This window comes from Sceloporus undulatus, chromosome 7, assembly GCF_019175285.1.
Source record: "Sceloporus undulatus isolate JIND9_A2432 ecotype Alabama chromosome 7, SceUnd_v1.1, whole genome shotgun sequence".
Lineage (NCBI taxonomy): Eukaryota > Metazoa > Chordata > Lepidosauria > Squamata > Phrynosomatidae > Sceloporus > Sceloporus undulatus.
The window spans coordinates 27727183-27748407 of NC_056528.1; the positions used below are offsets into that span (position 1 = coordinate 27727183).

Consider the following 21225-nt stretch of genomic DNA (forward strand, 5'->3'; position numbering starts at 1 on the left):
TGTTCATCCCCAGTAAGTTCTTCTGGACATGAGAAACAGGAGGAGAACTCTCCTGCATCATTTAGCGATCACAAGCCAGCAGTGTGACACAGCTGCAAAAAGAGGTGAAAACCACCTCTGGCTGCAACAACAGGAGCACTGATCCTGAGTCATGAAAAGTAACAGTTTCACCCCACATCTCAAATCTCATCCTGATGACTGTGCCTGGCTGTATGATGTCAACAAACTAAAAAGGTTCAAAACAAGACCTCAGGTGCAACTGATATTTGATTTACAAATCCCAGCATTCTGGGAGCTGTCATTTCTTCAGAGGGTATTTGCCACTGCCATCCTGAGGCTGAGAGAGTGTGATCTGCCCAAGGCCCTCCAGTGGGTTTCGATGGCCAAACTAGGAATCAATCCTTGGTCTCCAGAGTCACAGTCCAACACTCAGACCACTACCACACACTGGCTCTCATAAAACCATTTAAAATGTTTAAAGCAGAGAGGCTAAATGCTTCTTTGCCAAGGATACTCTAACTTTAGATTCCCATCCTTCAGCAAAGTAGTAGTAGAGGAAGTTGACTAGATAACCAACATGGTCCCCCATTTATGCTCTTAGGCAGCCAGGTTTGGTTCCTGGCTTGGTCACCCACTGACTGGCTAAAGCCACATGGAAAGGGGATGCCTGTCGAGGGCTTGACAAAGCTTTCTGGTGATCCTGATCACCAAACTGGAGGGACAAAAGAACAGAGAAGGAAAGGGATGCAGATGACAGACCTTGGTTTTCAAGCCAAGTATTTCATGAAGGGTGAGGAAAATGAGGGGGGAGCTAAGTGCGGCAGTGTGACGAGGCTGGAGACGAGGCAGAGCGGGGGCGAGGAGATGGCAAGAGCAGATGAATAATGTTTGGGGATGAGCTTATGAATCAGGAGAGAAAGCAGCCAGGGAGAGGCTTGTAGGAGTTTCAACTGGGGGCGGGGAGAAAGAATGACAAGGAAAAGGAATCTGTAAATGCAGAGGAACAACTCTAGCTGAGGTGCACAGCAGCCCCCCACCCTACCCCCCCAATTTCCAATAGATCCAATGTGAAGGAATCACCTGATATCCCAACCCTTGCAAAAATATGAAATAAGAAAATTCCAAATTTAAGTTTAGATGCAAAGCTGCTCCTCCAGCCTTCACCCTAAAACCCTGTCCTGGCCTTGTATCCCAAACATCTGGGCTCATAGGCAAATGTGTGTTTGGAAAATCTCTTTTTTTGGAGATTTATTGGGGGGGGGAGGGGGGGAAATGGATTCAGATGCTGGGGATATCTTAGAGGGAGGCCGTTTTCATCCTTTTTCACGTCATATGAAGAAAGGCTCCGTTCTGTCTGTCCTAAACAGTCGTGGCAAGCAAAACGGAAGAAGCCCCCAGATGGACTTCTGGTCTGGTTTAGTTACACAGTCCTCATTTACTCTCAGGATAACTGTTCCTTCCTCCCTCCCACTGGCTCAGATCCTGTGACATGGAAAGATCACAAATATCAGAACATCTCTCTATCAGTGAAGAGAGAGGACCCACCCTAGTGGAGTAAGAAGCTAGAAAGTGTACAGAAATTGGGCATTCTGAGAAACAGGTTGCTAGTCTTACCCAACACCACTTTCTGGGGTTGCCCCTCCGGGAAGGAAGGATTCACTGCAGAGCAGTACCTCCAAGATCCATCCCAGTAAGACAGCCCAGAAGGATACCGTAGTTGATAGCATTAAAAGCCATGAAAGGTCCAGCAGAACCAACAGGGCCATACACTCCCTGTCCAGTTTCCTGTGTAGGTCATCCAACAAGGTAACCAAAGCTGTCTCTGTCTGATCAGGCTGGAAACCAGTTTGAAATGAATCTAGCAATTGGTTACATCTTGGAAGTCCTAGAGCTGGGAGGCCATGACATGCTCAAGAATGGTACATTAAACACTGGCTGATAATTATCCATTATAAAGGGATTTGGGGATGGCTTTTTTCAACAAAGGCCTCCTTTAGGCAAGTGGGATAAAACTATACATTGCCACCCAGTTCAATTAAATCAGTTGTAGTGTGGAACAAAGTTCCTCACACCCTGAAGATGACCCTCCAGATGTTTTAGCTCCCAGAATCCCTGACTGTTGCCCAAACTGGCTAAGGCTTTTGGGCATTGAAGTCATTCTGGGGCAAAACTAAAATTTGACCCCTAGGGACCACAGAAATTGCCCCAGGGGCTGAATATGACACGTGGGATTTTGCCCTCTTTGTTGTAGACCATCTGCAGCACCATTTACCATCAAAAAGCTTACTATATAGCAGTAAGATGCATCAGTATTCAGCTCTGAAATAATTATTGGGGAGGCATGGAACTACATTTAGTTCTGGGAAAGAACACTGCTGTTTGAAAAGAAAGCACCCATGGGTGGGCTACTCACGAGGAGGGTGATCAGGCTTTGGGTGTCACTGCTGCTTGCAGGTGGAGAGTTTGCGGATCTTGCTGCCAGCAGAGGAGGCCTTGCGGGAAGATGGGTTGGAAGAGGCGCTTGCCCGCCGCTCAGTCCTGTTCTTCGTGCTCAGCTGCCCTGGCTCTGTCCCATTCATGCAGATGGGTTTGGGCAGCCCTCTGCTGCGACTCTGCCCGTTCTGCCTGGTCTCCTGGTCAGGCACCTGCCCTGGAAAGGGGTGGGGTGGGGACACCAGAAAACAAAACTAGGGTAAGAAAAAAGAATTCATGCCTCTGACCACTTGTTAAAAAGCTCTTTCGCCCACAACACTGCTCTGCTGATTCACACGTATCCCTGACAAAGTTGAAACAAAGAAACCACCTCTTTCAGTGATAGCTTCTATTCCAGTGGGGTGGTGAATCTGCTCTGGGTTCTAGTCCAAACTGTAAAGGAGTGAGCTACTTCGAGGATGTGCTTCAGCAGCTTGTGATTGCTCTTTTAACGTAGTAAAATTCCAAACTGGATTGATAGACTAAACCCCAAACTGGATTTACTGTTCCATTCACCCCAACCCCAATAAGGCAGCTATTTTGTGGATTTCCAAGAGCCCACCCCCCGGCTTGCCTTCTAGATATTTATGCATTACATTTATAGTATGCCTTTCTCCCTTTGAGTTCAAGGTGGCTTCCACTACTCTCCCTACTTCATCCTCACAACAACCTTGTGAGGTAGGCCAGGTGTGTAAAAGAAATAACGTGACTTGGCCCAAGTTTAGCTTTGCAAATTTCATGGCTCAGTGACTACTAGGACCTGGATCTTCCAAGTCCTGGTCCAGTGTTTATACCACACTCCCTGTCAAGATGCTTTTATAAAGTTTTCTAGGGACACTCAGAGATGGTTTTGCCAGTTCCTTCCTTTGAAACACAGCCTACACCACATGGTAATAGTTGGCAGTCTCCCATCCGAGTTCTAACCAGCTTAACTTTCCTGATGAGACAGGATCTGCTATGCCCAGCATGCATTCTCCCCCAAATTTTCCAAAGATGAGATTTTTCTTGTTCATTCTGAGAAATGTTCGTCTCTGCTACTGGACTTCGCTCATCACCAGAATTTTTATTTTATTTTTCCCATTCCTGTTAAAATCACGAGAGCCATCTTTCAATATCTGAAGGGATCTCATATACAAGATGGAATAAGCTTATTTTCTGCTGCTCCAGAGACTAGAATGAGAACCAGTGGAGTCGGATGACAAAGAAAAGAAATTCTGATTAAACAGTAGGAAAAACTTCTTCAAGGTAAGAGCTGTTTCATATTGGAATGGATTTACTCAGCTGGTGGACCCTCTTTAAATAGGGGTTGAGAATGTAGAGTAGTGGTTTGAATGTTGGATTAGGAATTTGGGCCCTGTTCAGCCATGGAAACCCACTGGGAGACCATAAGCAAGTCACACTCTCTCAATCTCAGAGAAAGGCAATAGCAAACTTCCTCTGAAGAAATCCTGCCAAGAAAACCCCACGATAGGTTCGCCTTAGAGTGGCCATAACTGTCAAGTAAACCCTAGGAGAGAGTTGCCATAACATCTACTTTACAATCTTTACAAGACTGCTGTTGAGATTTAGCATGGTACGTATAATGGTTTGAGTGGACTAAGACTCTAGGAGACCAAGGTTCAAATCCCTGCTTGACCATGGAATTTCCCTGGGTAACCTTGGGCAAGTCATACCCTCTCAACCTCAGAGGAAGGCTAAGGTAAACCCCCTCTGAACCAATCTTGCCAGGAAAAGCCCTTAGGTTCCATGGTTGAGTGAGCATTTGAACCTTGGTCTCCAGAGTCATAGTCCAATGCTCAAACCACCATACACTGCTGGCTCTGGGTTCACATTAGGGTTGCCATAAGCTCAAAAAGACTTGAAGGTACACAACAAGGGGGTGGGGACTTCTCAAGTGTGTTTCCATTTTGTCTTCCTGCATGTTGGGGTTAGATTAGATGACCCTGGTAACTCCTTGCAACTCGTAAGATTCTATCACTACTGAATAATGTATAAATTAAAAGGTAAAGGCTTTCCTTTCCCCTCCCATCTGTCTATTTTAAAAGAAGTTTGCCTTCGGCTAGCTGTAAAAGTATTTCCATTAAAAAAATGAAAAAAAATAAGTGTTCCTCATAAAGGCTAAGCAGCACTTGCTTAGCTCAGCAAGGACGGGCGAGGGGTGGAAATATGCACATGCACACCAAAATCTATGCACAAAACTACGCTCGGCTGGCGACAACCTCTCCAAGCAGAGTCACAGCCATTTCCCCTCCCCACCGCTTCCACCCGAACTCCAGTGGATTCTGCCAAATCAATTTTCATGCAGAGCAGAACACACGACACACGCTGCCGGGCCCTTTCAAGCCAGATGAGTCAGAGCCGGCAGAAAAAGAGGAAGGGCCGCGAGGTGATTATGTCTAATTTTTGCTGGAGGATGCCTACTGCCTCTTTCGCATATGCCAAAGCTGAACGTCATGGCAATTCCCAGTTCAGGGTCCGGCGTCATCATCACCCATCAGAGGCGCACAGGGGAGGGACAGATGCATGCATTACACACAGTGACCAAAAGCAATCTCTTTTATATATATCTATATATCTATGAGAGAATGATCTGGAATTAGAAACATGACACAGCAATTGTGTTTTTCTTTCTCTGCAGGGCGGGTGGTGGTGGTTAAAGAACGGAAAGACCTGCAGTCGCTCAATGGGTTTGCAAATGGATTTATTAAGCACATGCAGAGGATCAGGGCACGTGTCCAGAATGTCAAGGCATAGGGAAAATCTCAGATTCCTGCCATTTCCAAAAAACATCCCAGCCATGCACAGCCTTGTTGGGTTTCCGTACAATAGCCTTCAGCTGCGAATTGCTTACGTCACTGATGAGAGAAGGAGGGATGTGGGTATGAGGAGGATGGGAAAAGAGGAAGGAAGAGAGCTTTTGAGATGCAACCATGCTCTGAATTAAAAACTCAAGCTGATAGTCCTTAGCCTGTAAAGCCTCACTTCCATGATTATAGGATTGGCTTGAAAGTAGTACATGCGAAAAGGAGCTTGGGGTCATAGTAGACCACAAGCTAAACATGAGCCAAGAGTGTGATGCGGCAGTCAAAAAGCCAATGCAATTCTGGCCTGCTTGAAAAGGAGTACAGGGTCAAGACTGAGCGAGTTACTAGTCCCACTCTATTCTGGTTTGGTCAGACCTCATCTGGAATATTGTGCCCAATTCTGGGCACCACAGTTTGGGAACAATATTGACAAGGAATATCCAAAAATGGGCAATCAAGATGATCAGGTCTGGAAACTAAGCTATATGAGGAATGGTCTAAGAGGAGTTGGGAATGTTTAGCTTGGAGAAGATGAGGTGACATGTCAATTATCATCTGAAGGGATGTCAGGTAGAAGATGGAGCAAGCTTGTTTTCTGCTGTTCCAGAGACTAGAACATGGACCAGATTACAAGAAAAGATTCTACCTAAATATCAGGAAGAACTTAACTGTAACAGCTGTCTGAGAGTGGAATAGACTGCCTTGGAGGATGGTAAACTCTCATTCTTTGAAGGTCTTTAAACAGAGATTGGAATGGCAATATTCAGGAGTGCTGTATTCCCTTGCAGGCCCTTTCACCATCCCACCAGACTCCTCTTTTCCTTCTAAATCCCACCAAAGCAATTCCACTGAAGTGCAATAAATAAGGGAGAACCAAAAGGGTGCAATAGCTTGAATGTTGGACTACGACTCCAGGGTTCAAATCCCAGCTCAGCCACGTAACCTACTGGGAGACCGTGGGCAGGTCACACTCGCAGCCTCAGAGAAGGGCAATAGTACACCTCCTCTGAATGAATCTTGCCAAGAAAAACAACGACAAGTTTGCATTAGGTCGGAAATGACTTCAAGGTGAACAGCAACCACAACAAACAAACCAATCAATAAACAGCACCAAATAGCTTGATACTGAATGCAAACAGAAACAAAATAGCAAAATAAAACAAGCTCCCTCCAAGGTTCTGGTCCTCTTAGTTGCAAAATGACATTGGAAAGTGACTTCCTGGTGTTTGTTTTAAAAAGAAGGCTTCCCCTAGGACTCAAATTGCTCAGGAAGGGGCAAAAATGTGTAAAAATGTCCCCATTCTCTAAAGAGGGAATTTGATGGCAATTGCGAGCATCTTTAACCCTGGGAATCACAAAAATAGCCCAGGGGCCATATGTATCCCACTGTTGGCATTTTGCCTGTTCTCACTCTAGAGGGCTAAAGGTTCCTTCTTGTACAATTTGCAGATTCAGTGAAACCCGCTGGGTGACCTTAGACAAGTCACATTCTCTCAGCCTCAGAAGGCAATGGCAAACCACCTCTGAACCAATCTTGCCAAGAAAACCCCACGATAGATTCAGCATGAATCAGAAATGACTTGAAGGCACACAACAACCACCATACCAAAGGGCTTCTGCATATTATATGTGACCTAAAATCATCGGTTCTTTTACTTGAGATGCAGGGAATGGGATGTTCTTCACCCTGTGCTGATAAAACCACAATACTTTTTTGTAGGCCTTTATGAGACACATTATTTTTTCATTACAGAGATAAGGCACGGTTCGTTCTCAGAGCTGTGATTTCAACCCAACTACCCCCATCCCAATTTGGATTCTGAATTATTCCCCTTTTTCCCAGCAACATTTAACCAAATCTAACCAAGGCATTTTTAAAATGATAGTTGTATATCCAAATGGACATTGAAACTTGGCTTTTGGTCACCCAGTGGGATCAAATGACCATATACAACAAAACCAAAGGACTGCTAGATTCCCAAGCCCCATTTGAATGTTTTCTTTGAGTTATTGCAAACCAAACAATAAAATAGCCTTCACCTCTATAGCTTGTACAATCCCAGACCAGTTGTGTTTTTAAAGCAATTTTTATAAGTTCTGATTAGAGTTTTTAGGGAGTTTGTCTTTAATTTGGTATTTTCTAATGGGCAAGAGTGGTTTGAGTGTTGGACTATGACTCTGGAGACCAGGGCTGAATTTCCACTGAGCCACAAAACTCAGTGACTGACCTTGGGCAAGTCACACTTTCTCAGCTTCAGAGGATGGCAACTCTGAAGAAATCTGCCAAGAAAATCCTATGGTAAGTTCAGAAATGACTTGAAGACACACAACAAGAAGATAATAAAAATTGCTAAGATATTGATGTGTACGACTCCCTCTTTCCTTTTTTAAAGTATCACTTTCAACACAATCTGAAATTTAGGTATGTAGCAGAAAAGCTTCTCAATAAACTTCTGAATGGGAGAGCGGACACACAAAACACTTTCTTTTAAAATGCCTTGAGTCTAGCACCAGGCATCTTGGTCATAGGGCATGCAAACAGGTCTGACAAAGATTGATAGTAGGTCATTTGCGGCCCTCCAGATGTTGTTACCTGCAACTCCCATTTCCCCTAAGCTGGAGCAATGCTGCCTGGGGGTTGAAGTCCAACAATATCTGGAGGACCCCATCCTGGGGAGGAATATAATTACCTCTGCCATTTTAATCAGAAAAAAAAAATCAGAAAAGTGATTCATGACAGAACGTCAGTCTAAAATTACCTGGATTAAAAACTCCATTCAAATGTAGCTCACAGTGACTTTCTCTATCCTCCTATCTTACCTTGCTGCGGTGTTGAAACATCAAAAATGGAATTGGAGGGGAGAGAAACACATATATTACACTGAGGGAAGGCAGAATGTAACAGATGAAAGAGTTCTGAAATGTAATTTTTTAAAAAGAAAAACACCTACCTACCATAAATTTCTGTCTGTTTCCACTTTTTAAACAGAGGCTGGATGGCCATCTGTGGGGAGTGCTTTGACTGTCTTCCTGCAGGGCAGAATGCAGTTGGACTGGATGACCCTTGGAGGTCTCTTCCAACTTTATGATTCTATGATTTAACCTTGAATGCTCCAAGGGCTGAATAAAATCTTTAGCCTGGTAGAGGAATCTCATGAAATCTAAAAAAAACCCACATCTTCCCCAGTTAGCAGAGCTATCATTTCTGACATGTTGAGTGAACAATTTTCTCTCTCTGTATATAAATGTACATGTAAAGGGCTGTTAGACATTTTGAAACTGTGCACAAGAGAGTCACTGTTGCTAAGATTTATGAGTTTCTTACCTATGGGCTCACAGAAGGACTAGACAGGAGGAGAGCTGGGGGCCCACAGAAAGAGCCCACCCATTCTCCTCCCCTAAGTCAACAGTGGAGGAAAGCAGGAGGTGGAGAGCAAAAGAATAGCATCCTTGACAGATTTTAGTGCTTCCAATCTCTATTTTCAGCAAAGCTTTTAATGCCTCTTCGAAGCAGGAGGGGGGAGCAAAGTGTTTTTAACGTTCATCCAAGCAACATAAATTTTTAAGTAACTGTTTCAGGAGGAAAGGAAGGGAAATGGGGGAGAAAAAAAAGAGAGAAAGCAACCATCTCCTTCAAGTCTCTTCTTCCTCTGATCAATGGAAGCTGTAACGAGTTCTCTCCCCCAACTACAACCCGGCTTACGCCCCCGCAAGTGACTCACCGGTTTTTCTCTCCCTCTGCCTCCATTCTTCTCCCTCTCAGCGGGTGCCTGCTGCATACACACACTGCAGTGGAATTGATCACTCAAGGTTCACTGGTTCTACCACTACCCTGCCCCCATAGGATCCTCAAACTCTTTTGGAACTCTCTGTGCTGAACCGAGTTTGAAAAGACAGAGAGAGCTCTCCTCCAGCTCCTTCCCTCCCTCATCCATCCATCCACCCACCTGCATGGCCCAAAGAAACCCCTGCAAAGGAGAAAGGACCTCTTTCCAAATTCTACAAAGCCATCCCACTGTCTGGCTTTGCAGGCCAGAGATTCTGGGCCTCTGTTTGAAAACAAAGGCAACCAAGTTTCTAGATCTCAGGAACACTGAGGGCACCTTTGTGTCAATCCCGACAGGAAAAGAGGGAAAAAGCAAAGCTCCTCAATACTGCTCTCAATAAAAATACAGGAGTCCTTCCACGTTCACTGGGGTTAGGGGTGAAGGACCCCCTTGAATGTGGAAATACTGGAAATTTAAAAAACCCAAAACACTATTCCTCCAGTGCAACTCTATGGTCAATATCTGCCATAAGTTGATCATAGAATCATGCTGGAGGACCTACGAATGTCTAAAGAAGTGTTTTCTCTAGGTTCCCCAGCACAACTCTGTGGTCAACGTTGCCCTGGAGGACCTAGAGATTCCTAGAGAGAATATATTAATCAAAACCGCAAATAATCAAATCTGCAAAAGTCAAAACCGCACATGTGGAGGGCCAAGTGTAATGCAATCTGATTCTACCAAGTTGGCATCTCAATGTAATTTTTGTAGCCCTCTTTCAACTACATCGAGGAAAGGCACTGATGAAATCCACCCAACTCAGCCCAATTTTCAGAAATGGTAGCCAACCCCTGTAGTTTTTCTGGAATTACTAGTTGTGACCACCAAAAGGCTAGAGGGACAGAAGAGTCCTCTGTAACCCCAACACTGTTTTGAGTTGTGTATTTAGCCACGAAACATGACTTGTACATCTTATACAAGATCCTCCCAGACTATTATTCTATGGTACACGGCAACAGAGGTCAAAGATGGAAAGATGCCTTATGGTGACTGTTGCCTTCTGCTCATAAAGCAGTTGGTTTACTAGTAAACCAGGCTCCCTCTCCCTAATGCAGCGCTTCTCAAGGCTATCTGATGTGGGTGATCGGCAATTGATATTTTTCAGTGCGACAGGGATTGGCAAGGTATTTGTACTCACTGGCTACTGATGTTTCTTTCTTTCCTGGAAATGCACCAGGGATCAATGGTCAATCGCAGGTCCAGGGACCATCGCCTTTGAGTAGCCCTGCTCTAAAGGATGCTTAGCTGAGCAGTAAGGAAAATGCATTAACTGGTTGGCACTCACAGATACTTCATATTGTGTCACTCCAGCAGTCATTGCCCCATGATTTGTAAAAGGAGGGAAGGCAAATAAAGGGCCACAATCAGTTTTCTGAGAAGCCATCTCCATGAGACTTAGCCTCTCTCAAAATTTCACCCAGAGCCATTCTATCAGGCTGAAAAACTCTGAAACACTGAACACTTGCACCTTGGTTTTTTATGTTTTGTTTTTCCTCTTCCCTCCTCCTCCCCCTTTGCTTTTTAAAGGATCAGCCTATGGAAGAAAGAAGGGTTTTGTCTTTTCCAGCTATGGAGTAATCATAAATGCTCCACATTGGGGATGGGCATGGGAGGTAGGGTTAATTTCCCATCAGGTTGCATTCTTGCGCAAAAGGAAGTAAGGTTGGATCACTTCCTGTCACCATTTTGAGAGCGATTGCATGGGGAAAAGGCATTTAGGGGACAATAGGATTCTGGGGTGTTTGTGGGGTATTTTCACACATTTGGGGGGCTTGTGCATGGTTTGAAACTGTAAAAAAAAAAATCACACGGATTTCTCCTTCCCAAATATGGGAGGTTAGGGGGCCTTGGCTGATGGAGAGACTTCAGGAGCCACACAGTGGAGTAAAAGGACTGTATACAGCCCACTGTCAGCATAAAAGAATAAATAAAAAAACAATCCAATAAGACTAGGAAGAAGCAGCTCGTTCAAATGTCATTCTTTCAACAATAACTTTGACCTCGAAAGCTCAGCTGCTCTTTCTTTTTTCCTGTCTCTTCCATCTTTATGGTCCAAACAACTTTTGGGCAGCTTTCTTGCTGCTCAGTTTCATACCCAATAGGTCTAGGGTAGGATGAAGTAGCAACACCTGAATTTGCCTCAACCTTACGAAAGGCCCCACTTCTTAGTTCTCATAGGACTTTTTTTGCTTTACACCGTCATCTTACCTGCCTTCCTTGCAACCTCTTCCATGTTATTTCTACCAAGGACCTGGGGGGGGGGGGGGTCGGAATCTTTTTTAGTCTGTAGACTAGATTCAGTTTCAGAGAGTTTCATGGGTGGACTAGATCAAAAATGGCAGCACGTTTTAGCTTAAAAGTTTTCTGAAGGCCCGTATTTCCCTGTATAAGGCTGCTTATGTTTTAAGATATTCTGGGGAAGCCCAGCACCTTCACAGGTACATCTGGTGGGAGGGACACAAGATAGGGCTTTCTTGGTGGCTGCTCCCAAACTCCCTTTCTAGAGAGCCGTAGTTCCCAAACTTTGGTCCTCCAGATGTTTTTTCAGCTCCCAAACTTCCTGTTTGTTGGCAAAACAGGCTAGGGCTTCTGGGAGTTGATGTCTAAAACACCTGGCGGATCAAAGTTTGAGGAAACACTGCTATAGAGGTTAAACTGATGCCTTCCCTGCTATCCTTTCATAGACAGGTGGAGATCTTTTTCGGCAGACCTTTGAGAGCTGACTGCTCATGGGGAAAGGGCTTTTCATGTGCTGTGTTCTTTATATTTATCATTCTTTTTTACTGGTTATACTTTTAACTGATTTTCATTCTATCATGACTTTAATTATATTTTTAACTTTTGGAACGGAAGAAGGAGATTGTCCCAATACAAAAAGTGGGCTCAGGGAGAGGGTATGGCCACCTTAGGAACCTCCAGAGAGATAGAGTACACCCTTCTTTTTATGTCTGGTGCCCAAAATGGATGCAGTACTGTGCTATTGAGCTACTACTAGTCCTGGAGTGAGTCAGATCCTGTGCCTATCTTGCTGCTTCCATCCCCTTCATGCCCTACTTAGAGATATGCTTTTAACCACAGAACAAAACTTTTTTCAGACTGGTAGGATTGTTTTCTAACCTTTCCCAAGCTGGTTGTCCAAAGAGGGTTATAAGCTTTTTGTTACCTGATCCAAACGTCTGGGGAAGAAGAGCCATTATAATTTAATACTGAATTCCACAGCCTGCTATCTCTGCATGCACTTCGACAGATAAGTGGCCTACAATAAGCTTAACAGCAAAGCCTCTGAAACGAGAGCCAGGTTTATATTAATACAGTATTTCCCTTCTAATTAAATAAAGGAAAGAAGGAAGAGAGGGGGGAAAGTAGAAATTTTATTTTGCTATTTAAATTAAACCTTACTTACTAGTTCATGAAAGGTTACTTTTTTAAAAAAAACAGCTTTTCTCAAACCTTTAGCGCAACACAAATGGAGAGACAATAAATGGAGGTGTGTAGATTGGGAGGGGTGGCATGGCGGCTCTGGCACTTTAAGAGCTGGCGTTCCCCAGGAGATATGAGGGAAGGAAGCGCTCGGAGTGGCAAGAGAAGCCATCTTCCCGTAATTGCACATCAAGCCCACTGACTGACAGCTCTCAATGAGCTCTGAACCACGGCTGTTTGCATAAGCAATGGATAATAGCAGCGATTAGTGCCGTGGTGATCATCTACCAGAGGGCGCCCACGAAGGGGCTGCCGTTCTGCCTGGCATACACAGAAGCACCCTCTTCCTCACCACAAGCAAAATGCTGCTGCAGATGAGAGAGATGGGGAAAAGCAACTCTGTAATGCAGTGCTGGAAGGGGCAACCTTTAAGTTTCTCATCCCTTGGCCCCTGACCTCTTAGGGGTGCTGACCAAAGACAAACACCAAAAATGGGGGCTCTTTTCTAGGTTGCCAGCTTGGCTTGTGAACCGTCAAAGCACCTACCCTATTTGGGGTATTTTGATGGGAGAATGGGCTTGATCTGGAGGAGGCAGAGAAGAACTGGGGAACACATCTGGTAATCTTCCCAGTCCTTCCCTCTCAGGAAAATGATATGGTCATGAAAAAAAGGGAGAAGTAGAAAGAACTCCCCCAACATTTTGGGGGCTTGGGATAGTAGATACCTATAAATGACTGGTTTCCCTCTTCTTCCAAAATCTGGTGCTAGATTAGATGCCATTTGGATGCTAATTGTTTGCATGTGAGTAACTCGATTTGAAAACCCACATGCCATGGAATTCAGGGGGTGCAATTGTTGAGTACCATGGAGCAACAGGTACACACTCACACCCAGGGAATGCAAACTGCAAAGCAGTTCAATGCTCTTTAAATTAACAACTAGGATGTGAGTGTGTACAAAGAATAACAGCTTACCCACCCCCTTTTCACCCTGCCTCTTCCTAGGTAACAAAAACTGTATATGCTAACTATTCATCACCATTCAGACTGGTGAAAGGCAATGCTTCCCATCCAAACCCTGAATCCAGATCAGCTCCCTCAGTGCCTTTAAGAGCAGATTGACTACACTCTACTCTGGATCAAGAAATGCTGGGTGTGCCGAGGCTTCAGAGCTTGAGAAAGGTATCTTCTTCCCCAACTGCACCTTCCATAGTCCTCCAGTCAGCTTGGTCATGGGAACTGTAGCCCTAAAGAATCCAGGCTCTTTTTAAAATGAGGGTGCCTTAGGGAGCTCCAGATGTTCTTGGGCCATAGCTGTCACCAGAGTTTAACAACACTGCCAACAATGAGGAATTATGGCAGCTACAGTCCAACAACATTTAGGGAGTCAGGAAAGAGCAGAGTTGGAGGATTTAGTATACTATAGGCAAAAATGGCCCGAGTTAGGGGAAAATTTGCAGGAGGACTGCAGGTTTTTTTAAAGCACTATGGGTTCTACAGTGCTGCAGCAACTTATATGGGACACACCTGACCAGGAAGGTAGTGGGATGCTAGAATGGCCCCATTCAATCAAAGCACCATCTAGGCAGCCCTCAAAAGGGTCTGGGGATCTGCATCTCCCCTTACCCCAAATATCTGCAGCAAAGCCTTTTGGGACATCACCGTGTAGCGAGGAAACCTTTAGCCCTCCAGATTTTGCTGGACTCCCAACTCTCATTAGTTAATGGCCAGGAATGATGGGAGTTAGAGTCTCATACGATCCCACATACTATAGTGGATTTTTGGTGGGAGTTTACCCCCCCCCCCTTTTTAAACCAACATAACAAAACTTGGTATGATATAAGTTCATGAAACCTTCTTCTCTCCCCAGACAAAAACAGCTGTACAAAGTGATTCAAAACTGTCCTAGCTTGGAGAAATGAGCGGCCTGCTTCCTTTCTCCTTCTCCTTCTTCCTCTTCCTGCTCCTGCTCTCCACCTAAGCTAAGCTTCTCGTTCTTTCCTGCCTCGTCGCTGCTGCTGGCGGCGTCACCGTCTCCGAACAGGTACACGAGCAATCCTTCCTCATCTGCACTTTCCTGATCTATAAGCCCTGCCTTGTTTTCACCTGGGGAAAATGCAAGGAAGGAGCAAAATTAGGGGGGAGACAAAAGAGGGGAAAACGCAGCCGGCAGGAATCTTATATATGGTTGTCATCAAAGACAGAACAATTCAAGCTATCGGTTGTGGGGAGCCCATAATATGTTTTCCCTCCCAGAGAGGTACCATACCTGTGTGCAGTGGCTACAATTTTTTTTCTAACCTAGAAATTCAGCAAGGACTGGCAGTTGGTGGATTATGGACTGGCAGCACTATATGGACTACCCCTTTGTGTAGCACTGGCTTAAAAGAGCTTTTGGGCTCAGACCTCAACAAAAGACCAAACAGGGTCACCAAGGGATGTGCTTCCCGTTCTTCAGGCCTTGAGAAATTTGATTTCAGAAAGGGAGAATTCTCCCTCCTCCAACACCAACCTCATGGGCATCAACTCACATGAAAGGTAGATGATGGCATATAAATGAAACAACAAAAAGGCCAGCTGCACCTAGTGTGTCTTTTTGTGACGCACTTCTAAAATGTGTCTATCTTTTTATAAGGGAAACACTTTCTTCCCCCCTCCCTCTCTGTTTATATATATTGCTAAATTAAGACACCTTAGAACAGCACAGCTTTTTCCTACTAATTTTTTTAACATCACCAGCCTTAAACACCTTGACAATCTGTTCATGAGTCTAGTATTTTTTAAAAGAATGTCATTTTTTTTAAAAAAAAATCTAGTTTTCCTTGGTAAACAGACATATCTCAAAACACGCTATACTTGTATACTTTCCTTTCATCCATTTTGGGGTTTTCTAGCTGAGGATGTAGTACTGAGAACCTCTGCTTTTGGGTGTGGGATTTCAGTTGGAGATGATGTTTGGGATTTCTGTTTGTCTTCAGCAACAGGAAGCTTCTAGTCCTTATGGCCATAAAGTACACAAGTGATCCAGAATCTTAGGAGCAATGCAGGGAAGGGTAAAAAAGACTGAGGTCCCTTTCAACACTACACAATTATGGCCTTATGGTTCCACTTTAACTGCCCTGACAATGTCCCATGAAGTCTTGGTATTTGTAGTTTAACAAAGGGCATTTAGAATTCTGAGCCAGAGAGTCCAAGTGCCTCACCAAACTACAAATCCCAGGATTCTACAGGATTAAACCATGGAAGATATAATGGAATAATAGCACTACAATTGTGTAGTGTGGGTGCTAAAAGACAGGTGCCTTGAGGGTCTATTTAGTCTTATCTCTGATTAGCAAGAACAGTGTTGAAGTGAAGCATCAAAATTGACTATTTCAGGTAACTAAATGGATTTGGTACTTTTTTTTTTTTTAAAGGAAATGTACTGAAGAGGTCAATGTATTAAAAAATGGTAAAAGTTACACCAAATTTAGGATGGGGATGATACAGAAGTTTGCCCAGTTTTTTTCTTGATACAGATTTTGGATTGTGCGAGATATAGTTTCTATTCCCTTCGAAGTGCAGAACACACATAGAAGCTGATTCTAGGCTAGGTCACGGCAACCTTTAAAATAACAGCAACACACACAAAACAACATGCAAGCATAGAGATTTGTTTTTAGAAGGTTCAAGATCACACATGTTCTGAAGCGCTTGCTGGCAGAATGGGGGCCAAGGCTATGTCAGAAGTGCACTCCGCCTTCCTATTCCTTTCACATGCTTGGCTCTTGTTCCTGAAACACGAATTAAGTCGACAGCGAAGCCCCAAGCCATCTGCTATTTTTGTTTTTTGAGCTAAACCCTCCTGCTTCCCCACACAGGATCGTGTGCCAACCTAACCTCCCTCCCCCTGACAAGCACACAATGCAGAGAAGGTCAGCTTGCTGTTAGCAAGAGGGGCAGAGTAGAGAAGCCATGTTCAACGGGACGGAAAAGTAACCTTAAGGGGGGGGAAGCAAAAGTCTCCTGAATTCAGCATGAGGAATGTGTTCAGTGCAGTGTGAATGGCAGCTTTTTTAAAAGAGTGGGAAGGGGAAGAACTTGGGAGAAAAAGCAAAGGCGGAGGGGTCCTTTGGAGGACACCTAGACCAATTCCCTGCTCTACCAATGCAAAAAACACATAGCATCCCAAAGAGATGGGCGATACTTCAGGGGTGGGCAACTGTGTGGAGGAGTGGAGGCCATTTCCAGTCCTTGTACATGGGCCGCAGTGTTATTTTTCATGCTACTAGAAGGGATACAATGCCCTGTCCAGGTTTTGGTTTGGTTGTTTTATTTATGGGAGAGACTGCCAGTCTGGGGAACAGATTTTGGCTGAAAACTGCCTTGAGGAACGTTAATTTTTTGCAGCCGGGGCTTCTGAGGACCACAAACCAGAGACCCTTGGGGAGCTTTCCCCACCTTTGTCCTACTTGAAAGGCTGCCAGGGAGGAAGAGCATCCTCACCCTTGTGATGTCAGTGCATCATGGATCAAATAGTTGGTGCTATCTCCTTATTTTCAACCGAAATCCACCCTTTTGTAACTTCAGCCTCTTGGATTTATTCTTGAACTCTGAGATAGCAGAAAATAAGTCTCTATGCACCAGGGACTTCTCCTGTTCCCCCAGTTCAGGTGTTGGTCTATGACTGTAATAAAGATTCTATTGTTCCCCCAGTTCTTCATTTCAGAAATAAACACCAGACAGAGACATACACCCAGCCAGATCATATCAATGCTGGTCACTGGAGACCTCTAAACATCTGTGGCTGGGGAAGAATCACAGCAGAGCAGGCTTTCTCAAGCAGGGGTACATAAGTGATTGCAAAAGATTGTGATTGAACAGAAAACCACATTTTTTCAGCTGCTCATATAATAATTTTTATTTCAGGGGTTCCTCCAGAATAATAAAAAGGTTGAGAAAGGCTGTGCTAGAACAACTTTCCTTAGAACGTGAAGCCCAGGTGTTTGGGCCTTCAATTCCTTTAAGGCATAAGCGACAAAGCCAGGGATAACGGGAGCTGTAATCAACCATCACCTGGAGGGCACTACGGTTGGAGCATCCAGGTTGCAATATGCTACTACAATCAGGGATTCTTGGATCAAATCTCTACCCAACTATGAAGCTTTCTCAGCTAACCCACCTCATAGGTGTTATAAAGATAAAGTAGTGGGATAGGAGGTTGGGTTTGAGAAGCTTGTGTACCACTCCAAGTAAAGGCTGGCAGGATGAAATGCAACAATCAGATCCAGCTTAAGCCTTAACCTGAAAATGACTGAGAACCTTTGGCCGTCTAGATATTTTGGGCTGCAACTACCAGAATTCATCACAACTAGCCATAAATTGGGTTTATGGGTACTGTAAGCTAAAACATCTGGAAGGGCCAAAGATCCCCATCACTAACTTTGAACTAACCATTAATTCAACCCCAGGTAGCTAAGCAGAAGGAATATCTATAGGTTAGCTCAAGATTCAAAGGTCAACCCTGTTCCATTCCAAACTAATCCACATATTGCCTCATCACAACAGCTGCTTGTCTGTGTGAATGCAGCATCCCTTGAACAATACATCAAAGTTTTCAAAGGTAACAAGGCACCCCCTTCTGGTCAATTTCAGAGACTTGTTTCACAGCAAGGCTTCCCCTGCACCATCTGCAGTTCCTCTGCTTTAAAAATTCAGCTGTATTGGTACACCACTAAGCCAAGTGTCCTCAATGATACAGTGATGCACAAAAGCAGGTTTCTGTTCACTTCACCTCTGAATCAACACAAAGCAAAAGAAGCAGAAACTGGTGAGCACAGAAGGGAAACCACAAGAAGAACAAGAAGCATGTCTCAGATGCTAAAAACATGGATAGCTATGAACATGCTAGACAAAATCCTCAAGTGTAAAGGTATCTCATTAAACACCAAATTGGAATAATCTATGTTATCAGGTCTCCAGTTTCTATGTATGGTTGTGAAAACTAGACAGTAACGGGAGCTAACAGGATCAACCTTTAAAAAGTGTTGCTGAAAAGTGGTTCTACAGATATCAAAGACCACTAAAGGCCAACTGAATGTTTCCTAGAGTGAGTCAGGCCTAAACCTTCACTAGAAGTCAAAATGACTAAACTGAGACTGTCATGCTTTGGACATATCCCGAGATGACATGACTTATTGGAAAAGACAACCATGCTTGGCAAAGTGGAAGGTGGTAGGAAAAGCGGGATACTGCACAAGAGATGGATTGATTCAAACAAAGAAGCCATGGCCCTGAACCTGTAAGAACTGTAAGGCAGTTGATGACGTCTCTCATCATAGGGTTGCCATAAGTCAAAGCTAACTTAACAGCAAGCAAGAGCAAATTAGCATTTGTATTAATAAAATCTTTTGAACATCTAGAGATGTGCCTCCTATTTATTCTGCGGACAACTTGGAAAGAGCCAACAGTTTAATTCTCCTACCTCTGCTGTGTTCCTGATGGGCTAGATTCCATCTCCAGTCATCCCAAGACAACTGGGGATGAGCACTGGATTGGGGATGGCAGGGCTAACCACCACACCTTTGGTCCACTGTACTGTGAGGTCACCTGGTCCCTTCAGATGATACTCAGTTTCCTTACCTGGTACAGTGAAATCCTGAGTGTAGATGATCTCATCATCCAAGTAGTCCTCTTTTAAATCATCGTCTTCCTCCTCTTCATTGTAGCCATGCAGGTCTTCCAGGTAAGGCACCACCGTCATACTTCTCCATCTGTCTTTTGTCTCTGGGCTGGGGGGGATGGGAACCAGGGGGTCAGACTGTGTGTGTTTTTTCCGAAACCAGCTTTAAAAAAAAAAAGAAATCAAAACAGAGATGTTAGTTCTTTAGGACAGGACTTTACCATCACTTCTCTGCAGGCAAAAGGTAAAAGGACTGTGTAGTCAAGCATTCTTTTTCCACAATGACCAAACAAAGAAAGGTAATCAATCTGGAAATGAAGCCTTATGAGGAATGGCTTAGGGAGCTGGGTACATTTGGCTTGGAGAAGATAAGACAGAGAAATGACAAATGAAAACCATCTTAGGGTCTAAGCAGAGCACATTCTAAAGATGAGTCAATACTGTGATGCAGCAGCCAAAAAGGCTACTGCAATTCGAGGCTGCATCAACACAAATATAGTGTCCAGACTGAGGGAAGTCATAGTACCACTCTATACTATTTTGGTCAAACCTCACCTGGAACACTATGTCCAGTTCTGGTCACCACAGCTCAAAAAGAATATTAACAAGCTGGAACACATCCAGAGGAGTAAGATGGTAACAGGTCTTGAAATCAAGCTCTATGAGGAACAGCTTGGGGAGCTGGGTATGTTTAGCCTAGAGAATAAAAAGCTGAGAAGTGATATTGCAGCCATCTTTAAATATCTGAAGAGATAAGGGAGCAAGCTTATTTTCTGCTCTTCCAAATAACAGAACGAGAACCAAAGACTTCAAAGGAAAAGAAAAGAGATTCCACCTAAACTTCAGGAAGAACTTATTGACTCTAAGAACTATTTGACAGTGGAATGGACTACCTCAAAGGGTGGTGGACTCTCCTTCTTTGGAAATATTTCAATAGAGGTTGGATGGGCATCTTTCAGAAGTTGCTTTAGTTGTGCATAGAAGGCAGACTAGGCCTTCTAAGTGGCGTGGGGTGACAAAACCACTTAATACTTTACCCAACCCCTGGCTCTTCCATATCAGCAAGACAAGAGGTGTACTAAAACCTTTCCGGCAAGGTGCTGGCTAGAAGACCGTGTGCAGCAGGAGGGAAAACACTGAGTTCTTAATCCCATCAGCCCTCCAAATTGGCTCTGATCAGGTCAGCCACTAAAGAGCCGAATGAGAAACGGCCTTTCCTAGCCGTAAACCAGATTTTCCGAAATTGCTATATCCCAATTGGCTCTCTGGGCTGGGGAATTAAGGATTCTCTAGAATAATCAGCCGGTCAGTCCTAAATCCCTGATCCATTTGCTGTAATTCACTGAACCTTTGCTCCCAATTCCTTCCTGATCTAGCTGGGATTATTGCTTTCCTTCTATGAATTACATTATTACATTATTTCAGGGATACTCTGAAATTCAGACTCATCCTCACTTTAGGGGGAAAAGACTAGCATTTGGAGAGGAGGTCAGTGCAAGACCCTCTGTCTGCTTTTTCCTGAGCGGTTCATCATTTGAAAAGGCGAAACTGCAGCAACCAATAAGATTGTGGAACTGAAAAAAGCTTGCAGCTCACCAGAGGGATGGTCCCTGCTTTCCCCAAAATCAACAATGACATTTTAGAGTCCTACATTAGAAAGGACACATAGAAGGAGAAGTCTCTGCCTTGAACTTACAAACCAAGCTCCTCATTTAATTATGACTCCTTATGCTGCCCCCTGCCTTGACAGTAAGAATCTATGAACTGACTTGAGACCAGGTCAGGCATGCTAGACAAAATGCAAACACCTAACCAAGGATTGTCACCTCTGACTGGGAGCATCATGGCCTCAGGAATACAAAGGGTCTTTACCATGAGCTGCTGCTTGGTCAAAGTGGACTATATATGGCCCACCAAGGATACACCAAGGTCCTGTTTTGAAAAAGGCTTCTTTTGGGCCTAAAAACTGTGTGGGATAGAGCTACAAACATGGCAAAATGCCCCTATAGCCTGTAGACGGTGTTGGGCAGCATTTGGGGCCAAA

At 44.2% G+C, this 21225-nt stretch overlaps 1 protein-coding gene across 1 annotated transcript in view; it reads right to left on the bottom strand.

Annotated features, from left to right (window-relative positions):
• STK11 (serine/threonine kinase 11) overlaps positions 1 to 21225 on the bottom strand; it is a 39378-nt gene that overhangs the window by 2152 nt on the left and 16001 nt on the right. Inside the window, exons 7-8 of the mRNA XM_042480493.1 lie at positions 19142 to 19344; positions 2414 to 2650 (exon numbers count right to left, since the gene is read on the bottom strand). Of these exons, the coding sequence (XP_042336427.1) occupies positions 2439 to 2650; positions 19142 to 19344 (415 nt within the window). The 3' untranslated portion in view covers positions 2414 to 2438. The remainder of the gene's footprint in view (positions 1 to 2413; positions 2651 to 19141; positions 19345 to 21225) is intronic.